Source organism: Aedes albopictus, chromosome 2 (assembly GCF_035046485.1).
Source record: "Aedes albopictus strain Foshan chromosome 2, AalbF5, whole genome shotgun sequence".
In the NCBI taxonomy this organism is placed as follows: Eukaryota; Metazoa; Arthropoda; class Insecta; order Diptera; family Culicidae; genus Aedes; species Aedes albopictus.
Genome location: NC_085137.1, coordinates 4,022,139 through 4,029,950, shown reverse-complemented (window position 1 = coordinate 4,029,950; position 7,812 = coordinate 4,022,139). Strand labels below are relative to the sequence as shown.

Below are 7,812 nucleotides of genomic sequence, written 5' to 3'. Positions count from 1 at the left end.
AAACGTTCCAAAATTTATCTTTTCAAAACAAACGGGGCAATACGCCCCATCAAAATAAAAAAGTCCAGTTCCGCGATAAAACTGTCCCAGGGGATAATTCCACCACATGCTTATCCTAGGAGGGTCTTTTAACTAGTGTTTAACTGCATAAAAGTTGCAAGATAACACAAGCGAACAAAACTAGCTTCGTTTACAGTGAAGTCAGCTTACAAGAGGTAAAATATTACGCCAAAAGCCTCGATTTCAGACTTTTTGATATTTTTATTGCTTTTCTGTACCAATCCGCTAACGGACCAGCTTGATGGCAATAATTCTTCAATATTTGAGATTGCTAATCGATCATGCATGCGAAAAGTGCTTGAATCGCTAGAAAATGAAGAGGGGCGTTTTGCCCCGGTGGGGCGCATTATACCCTTTTACCCTAACGGCTGCAAAACAGTGAGTCGAAAAGGAGAGCGTCCAACATAGCTCTGGTCCTCACAAGTTCCTACCTCATGCTTCCACGGGTCAAACGATGACAAAGACCGCCAGCTAAGAGTTGTGTGATTAGCTGGTAGCGCAGCCTGGGCACTGTTGTCCTTCTGACTTCAGCTAGATTGAGGAAGTACGTCTCGAGCGTCTGTTCACCAAGGAGGTGCGGCTCAAACAGCGTCTGTTCTGGCATCCAGCGGCTGAGTATGAAATGCTCCTCCACCGGAAGCTAAACCTAAGGTGGCAGCCCCACCGCACACTGTTGTGGATGGCCCAAAAACGTGATCGAAATTGTTTTGGCCATGAAAACATGACTTTTGATCTTTGGTGTCTTCGGCAAAGTTTTTCTATAAAATAAGCCCTAATTTATGGAAACGTCAGTTTTGTGATCAATCGCCCTAAAAGTGAGAAACGATTTTTATCTTTTTTATTTATAAACTAAAAAATATGTTTGTTCAGAGAAGTTGAAGACAATTTTACTAGAAATAACTTTGCCGAACATACAAAATTTCTATCTTTTGATTTGTATGTACATTTGAGGCGTTTTAGATGAGGTACCCCTAAAAATCAGTTTTTTTTTGCTTATAACTTTTTCTATGCATTTTTCACAATTTCCAAATGTTCTAGCAAATGTTTTGCCTTATTAAAACGCGTAACTTTCTCGAAGAAAGTATATATCTATCTCTCATTTTTATTGAGTTTTTTAAAATTTTACTTTAAAAAAAGCTTATGTTTGACATGCCCATTTGATAACTTTCGCACGTTTTGGCAGACCAGGATTTCCACATTTGAAAATGTGGCCGAAATCTAGGAAAAAAAGTTATTAAGTAAATGAACTCTGGACGTCATCGACCAAAAGTTTGGGGTCACTATCGTAAAACATGGAAAAGTGATTTGATGATATCTTTGTTATCTATAGTTCAATTTTATTTCTTGTTGGCTCATTTTATAGATAATTAACTAAATTTGCGTGTGATATCTTTAATTTAAATTTACGTGTGATATTTTTAATTTAACGTATTCAACGTTTTTTTATATATATAATGTTTTGTAAAGTTAACACATTTCATCACATTCAAAAAAATGAGGCATTTTTACATTAAGTTTTAGTATGTCAATTTTAACAAATATGTGTGGTTCAATGTCTATGCAATAAGTACCATTCATTATGTTTCAAATAAGCCAGGAATTAAAATTGAATGAAAGATGACAAAGATATCAACAAATCACTTTTTCATATTTTACAATAGTAACCCCAATCTTTTGGTCGACGACATCAAGAGTTTATATACTTTAACTTTTTTCTAGATTGTTTAGCTTAATTAAAAGCAGTTGAAAGCTAATAGAAAATAGGTTATATGGCCGTTCTTATCTTAAAATTTGGTCGACCCAATTTCCAGCGACACTGCCGTATGTTTATATTATTTTTTTTGAAAATTAGGCAACTTTAGCTTAAGTTTACATACAAACATTTTTGAAAAAGTTACATTCAAATTATGTTTTAATTTTATTTGATTTATTATCTTTTGAATGAGACCTAGGCTGCCGTGAATCGCATATCTGTCCCATTTGCATAGGAAATCCAGCAAAGATGGGACTGATATGCGATTCGCGGCAGTAGGGTTTTAAAATCGGACGCAAATTGGCGGAGATATGGGCCTAAAAAATTACATGTTTTTGAAAGGGTGACCCCAAACTTTTGATCGGGAGTGTACATTTTGCTTACAATACAACTAAAAGTTGCTTCGGCACAGCAAAAGTTTCAATATTTTGAGTAATATTTCTCAGATAAACAAGAAAATTACTCTAATAAACGTTTTATAGCAGCATTATCCGTTATATCGAAAAACGAAATGATCTTTTTCATAAAAACTCATGTTTTGTCGAATTTATAAAGACTAGACACTTGACATAAAAAAGAAGATTTTGTTATTAATGTTACTATGTTTAGTAAACTTTAAGATGGCTGTTAATTCAGACACGAATGCCACTTAAGTGGTAAAGTGTCTTAAATATATAGTAATAATAAACATAATAAAAAAGAAGAGTGCATTTCGAATATGCCAAATGCCCATTATGACAAGTGACTTTATGCCAAATGTCCCGCTCCCATCGACTGTACCATCAACTCAAAATTTGCTCGACTCACGTAACCCCGAAGTTGGGTGGAAAGAACTCACTTGTATGTATGTACTTTTGTTTCTCCGTGTAAGAAATCCAGCTTTTTGTAGTGGATCGCTTCAAGTGAAACAATAATAAATTGACCAATCCAAATGCCTCTGTGGTAGTGATTTGTGTTCAAATTCCCCGTGCATAAAAAAACTGTAAGAACTTTGTAAACATCTTTAAAAGACAATGATTTTTCATAAGGGCTTGACTGCCTTGATCGATTTCTCTTCGTCGACTCTCTCTTCCGCTAATAACTTGATCAAAACAAACAAAATCATTAGGGGTACTCACTAAACAGATTGAATTGCTGCGTAAGCCATGATTTTCTGCTTATTTGATATGTTTTATGATTTTGCGAATGAAATAATCAAAGATTGCCTTGGTGATCGCGAAGTTTAATCAGTTTACGCTGTTAAGTGAATCCCCCTATTATTCTTTTTGTATCTATAGCATAGATGTAGTCATCTCATTCGCATTTCAATAAAAAAAAAGAGCATCGATGAAGAGAAATCAAACATGTAAGTTAGGCCCTAATGAAGAATCAGTGACGTTTTGTTTTCCCGTATATGGATAGGCTTGCAATAGGTTTCGTGAGATAAAATTTGGAGAACTCAATGTACGTATACCTTTCGGGATTATTTGCGGAATTACCGCTCGTAGGTAAGTATGTAGCACAATCGTCCACTAGAAATAAAGGAAGATTATTTCCGGAAAAGCTCATACGAATATTCGAAAGGATATTCGATTTCGATGTGTCCATTAGTCGAAATAACTATCCTGCAGTCCTTTGGACTATCGACGAATCTATTCACCGTTTCACTCAATCAGTGGAACAACCTGAACGCTTGGTTGTGCGCAAATGATTTCTTTTCTCTGCAATAAGGACTCACTGTTTTCATCTTTCGAACCTTCATTTTCTTCCACTGTGCTCCTCCTCATATCCTTATTACAAGAAAAACATTATTTACGCGCGCAACTCCTTATTCCTCATCCTGCACCACAGTGGTCTTCTCCGACACGTACAGACCGTCCAAGAACTTACGGATATCCTTGTTTCGGACGGTGGTCGACTGCTGGATCAGCGCGGCGGACAGGGAAACGGCTTCGATGTCGTTACCCTCCAGGATTAGTTCGTCCTTTTGCTTGGCCGAGTTCACAACGGTGACTCCCGGCTGCATCCGGACGCGACGGATGTGCTTCTCGCCGAGGAAATTACGGATTTCCACCAGGCTGTTGTTCTCACTGATAACACAGTTGATGGGGAAATGAGCATGTACGGCGCGCATCTTGTATTGGAATCCCTTGGTGACACCTGAAAGAAAATGATCCGTAATGTTTATACCTGCCCTGCATGTAATTAACCAATCCAACCAACTTACCCTTGATCATGTTTTCGATGTGCGAGCAGACAGTGCGAACGGCGGCGATTTCCTTCTTGGCTCCGAACCACTTCTCGACCATCAGCTTCTTCTTGGACACCTTGTAGATATCCATGGCCAAGTGGCGGAAGCTCTTGGACAGCTTTCCGCGGGGTCCGTACACCGTCACAACACGGGCATGGACCTTGGCCGAAACGCCCTTCGGGATGGTGACCGTCTGATTTGAGTTGATCGTTCTCATTGTGGTCTAATCTGGAAACAAAAACACAAAACCGTCACTCAACACAACCGCTCGATTCGCTCAACCGTAAACGAGTCTGCACTTCCGCCGGTAATCTGGGCACAAAAAATGTTCGGAATTCTTTCACCACAACATAACCAAAGATGCCGAACCGCGAACGTCAATCGGATTGTTTGACGGGGCAATCTTCTACACAACCGATCGCTGGCTGACTGTTGTTGACGTTCGGTTTTCACGAATTATTTCAACTATTCGAAACATTTTCACCACAAACCCAATTACCGGCGAAGGCACAAGAATGTTTTCACTCGTTTCGATTGAAAATTCACAGGCAAAAACTCGATTTTACATAAATAAAGCACTTTATTCGCGAAAAGTACGACTTACACGCTTGAGAATCAAACCGGAAAAGAACCTGTCAAATCGCAGTCCACCGAAATGTCATCGTGCGGTGCGATTCGACGCGGCGCTTCTGTTTCCGCTGCGCGGGGATAGGAATGAGGCTGTTGCTCAAATTTACGCAGCGGTTTGAAATGGCAGTTGCAGCACCGACGAACCGACGTGACAGCTAACAAATAAATTCTAATTTGTTGTCCCCGACGCCATGATGAAAAATAGCCGAACACTACCGCCTCCTCTACACGCTAAGCTCAGTTTACCCATAAATGCGTAGTTAATTTACCCATATTTGAGTTTTGCATGGAAAACCTATTTTATGGGTAAATTATACCGATAAATATAGGTAATGTTTACTCATATTGTGATCAAAGTAACTTTACCCATATATTGGTAAATTATATTTACCCATATATGGATGAAAAAATAAACATGATTGAGCGACAAACTCGCAAGTGCTGTGTTTTTTACGGAGGAAGTTTTGAACACTCAAAGTTGAAGTTTTATTCCTCAATCGTGGTTCAATCGATAGCCTGCGAGCCTGCCTGTTGTACAGGCCAAGAAGGTGAGTTGCTTACTTATCCAGAGAAAGGAGAATCCTCGAGGTCATTCTATTTTTCTTCCAGCTTGGAAGCGTCGCCAACTTTCCAATGAACACCAGCCAAAGTGAAAGAGGTCCAAATCGGCCCTTCTGAACGCACTCAGAATGGTCAACATTCTCGTCTACGATTTGTCTCGGAGCTATTAGGTCCGGCGAGACAACTATCGGTGTCCCCTTCTTGTTGAATTGCCCGGTCCGGCAGAAAACCCCTTCAGAACAGAAACGTCACCATCTACCCCAGCGGGAACCACACTGGAAACGTCGGGTCTGGCAGAATAAGCTCCCGGAAAGGTTCCCGGATTAAAACCCTTAACGATAGCCTGCTATCTTGGCCAAGGAAGTGAGTATTCAGCACACCTACAGAAAAAGGAGAATTCCAGCTAAATCGTTATTTTTCTTCCACTTTTTCAGTTGTCAGCAACTTTCCGATGAACGCCTGTCGAATTGAAATAGATCCAAATCGGTCCTTCTGAACGGGCTGAGATTAACCGATCCGGCGGAACAACTTTTGGCGTCCCCGTCTTGTTGGAATAGCCCAGTTCGGCAGAAACCCCCTTCCGGAATAGGAACGTCCCCGGCGAACTCCAGCTGAATTGAACGAGATCCAAATCGGTTCTTCCTGACACGCTGGGAACGGTCTGGCGGAACAACATTCCCACCTACGATTTGTCCTTGGAATTATTGGGTCCAGCGGAACAATTATCGGTGTCCCCGCCATTTTGGAATCGCCCGGTCCGGCGGAAACCCCCTTCCGGAACAGAAACATCACCGACTACCCCCAGCGAGAACCACACTGGAAACGTCGGGTCCGGCAGAATAAGCTTCTGCATCAAAACCCTCAACGATAGCCACTAGGTCAAGAAAGTGTGTATTCAGCACACCTCCAGAAAAGAGAGAAGTCCAGCTATACCGTTCTTTTTCTTCTACTTTTTCAGCTGTCGGCAACTTTCCGGTGAACATCTATCGAATTGAAGAAGGTTCAAATCGGTCCCTCTGGACGGGCTGAGATTAATCGATCCGACCGATCAACTTTTGGCGTCCCCGTCTTGTTGGAATATGTAGCCCGGTCCGGCGAAAAATCCCTACCGGTATTGAAACCAGAGAAGAATACGGAAATAAGAAGTGAACGCGGCTTACCACGAAATTAGATATGTGAATAAATAAATAAAAGATAAATCGCGTTATTTTCATGTTATTGAATATTCTCCCTATATTTTTTGTGAAATAGCGTTTTTTAACCCAAATATGCGTAAAATTTGATCAAAATTCAATAACTCATATATGGGTAAATATTACCCATATTATTCGTAGACGCATCATACCTAAATATGGGTAAAGTGCCTTTACCCATAAAATGCGAATGTGCACTTTTCGACGATTATGGGTAAAATTTACCCATATTTGGGTAACCTGACCTTAGCGTGTATAACGGTTCGCGTTGTTTCGATAGCTTGACTCCAAACCCCCGTGTATTCATATAGGAAAAGGTTCGCGCCTGAGCTGATTTGACAGAAGCGTTCGCTCGCTTTGCTGGTCGACCGTTAAATTTAGGGGGGTGGGGGTGTGGGGGCACTTTTGAAACACCACTGTCACGTCGGTTCGTCGGTGGTTGCAGTTGCGAAATTGTTATATGCTCGTGAAGGCAGCTTCCATTTATTACGTAATTCAGGACGTAATTCTAAATGCGAGGTATCACGGAGAGGAAACAGAGCAGTTTGAAACAACAAACACGTTTGTTGATTCACAATCCAATAGAATCTAGATTGAGTTTAAATAACGGCGAAACAAGTAGTTTTAAATCGAACATTTGTTGTTTTTACATCATTATTTAGGATTGATACAAACCGGAAAATTTGTTGTTTCTACTGTCAGCTGTTTCTTTCAGAATAACAAACGACGTCAGTTACTTTAAACTACTATTTCTAGATTGAGTTTAAATAAGGGCGAAAGTAACATGAGAGAGTTCTCTTCATCGACTCTCTCTTCTTCAATTGGGTTTTTAAATTGAGAAAAATGTATCGATTTTTTTGTTTTATACGAAAGAGCACCTTTTTCTGAGCCACTATGATTTTTTTCAGATTTTTAGAACTTTATTTTGATACCTAAAATCAATTTTAAAGAGATTTTTTGAAATCACCTTTTGACAGCCGAGTAACAGTTTGACAGCTCCACCCAGTACAAAATGCGACGAGGGGTTATTCGACAAATCGCTCCCATACAAACTTCAAATTGATTTTTAAATAGGTTCCCGGGCACCAAACTTCATGAAAATTTGGATTTCGGCTCAGTTTTGCATGCAGATTCAGAATATAGAATTATATCAACACCGTTAAAAAAGCCAATTTAAAGTGACAAGATGCAAGTATGGTTGCACTTTTTGGTCATAAATCGCTAGGTTGCGATGCAATCTAGCGTCTAAGTGTAAAAAAGTTCGATTGAATTTGCATCTTGTCACTTTAATTTGCAGAAGAGAGAGTCGATGAAGAGAACTCTCTCATGTTACTTTCGCCCTTATTTAAACTCAATCTAGATTTAATGTGTCAAACTACTGTCAC

At 39.9% G+C, this 7,812-nt stretch overlaps 1 protein-coding gene and 1 long non-coding RNA gene across 4 annotated transcripts; one reads left to right on the top strand and one right to left on the bottom strand.

The window, feature by feature from the left end:
* Positions 1-3,532: 3,532 nt before the first annotated feature.
* LOC134283907 (large ribosomal subunit protein uL6-like) lies at positions 3,533-4,763 on the bottom strand. 3 transcript variants are annotated; one of them, XM_062849027.1, is made up of 3 exons: positions 4,648-4,763; positions 4,020-4,271; positions 3,533-3,952 (listed from the first exon to the last, which is right to left on the bottom strand). In XM_062849027.1, exons 2-3 carry the CDS (start codon positions 4,258-4,260, stop codon positions 3,621-3,623), a joined length of 573 nt encoding a protein of 190 aa, XP_062705011.1. In that variant the 5' UTR covers positions 4,261-4,271; positions 4,648-4,763; the 3' UTR covers positions 3,533-3,620. The 3 variants fall into 3 exon arrangements, with proteins under 3 accessions (XP_062705011.1, XP_062705012.1, XP_062705013.1); XM_062849028.1 differs by having other exon boundaries at positions 4,020-4,266; positions 4,648-4,749; XM_062849029.1 differs by lacking the exon at positions 4,648-4,763 and adding an exon at positions 4,610-4,629.
* Positions 4,764-4,929: 166 nt separating this feature from the next.
* LOC109415413 (uncharacterized) lies at positions 4,930-6,626 on the top strand. The gene is made up of 4 exons (XR_009997238.1): positions 4,930-5,221; positions 5,283-5,597; positions 5,669-6,121; positions 6,193-6,626. It is a non-coding gene; the product is annotated as an uncharacterized LOC109415413 (long non-coding RNA).
* Positions 6,627-7,812: the final 1,186 nt, after the last annotated feature.

Coding starts and splice junctions, on each gene's coding strand:
- LOC134283907 (XM_062849027.1), bottom strand. CDS start 4,260: ATGAGAACGATCAACTCAAATCAGACGGTCACCATCCCGAAGGGCGTT. Junction 3,953..4,019: donor CATCGAAAACATGATCAAGG/GTAAGTTGGTTG, acceptor ATTTTCTTTCAG/GTGTCACCAAGGGATTCCAA.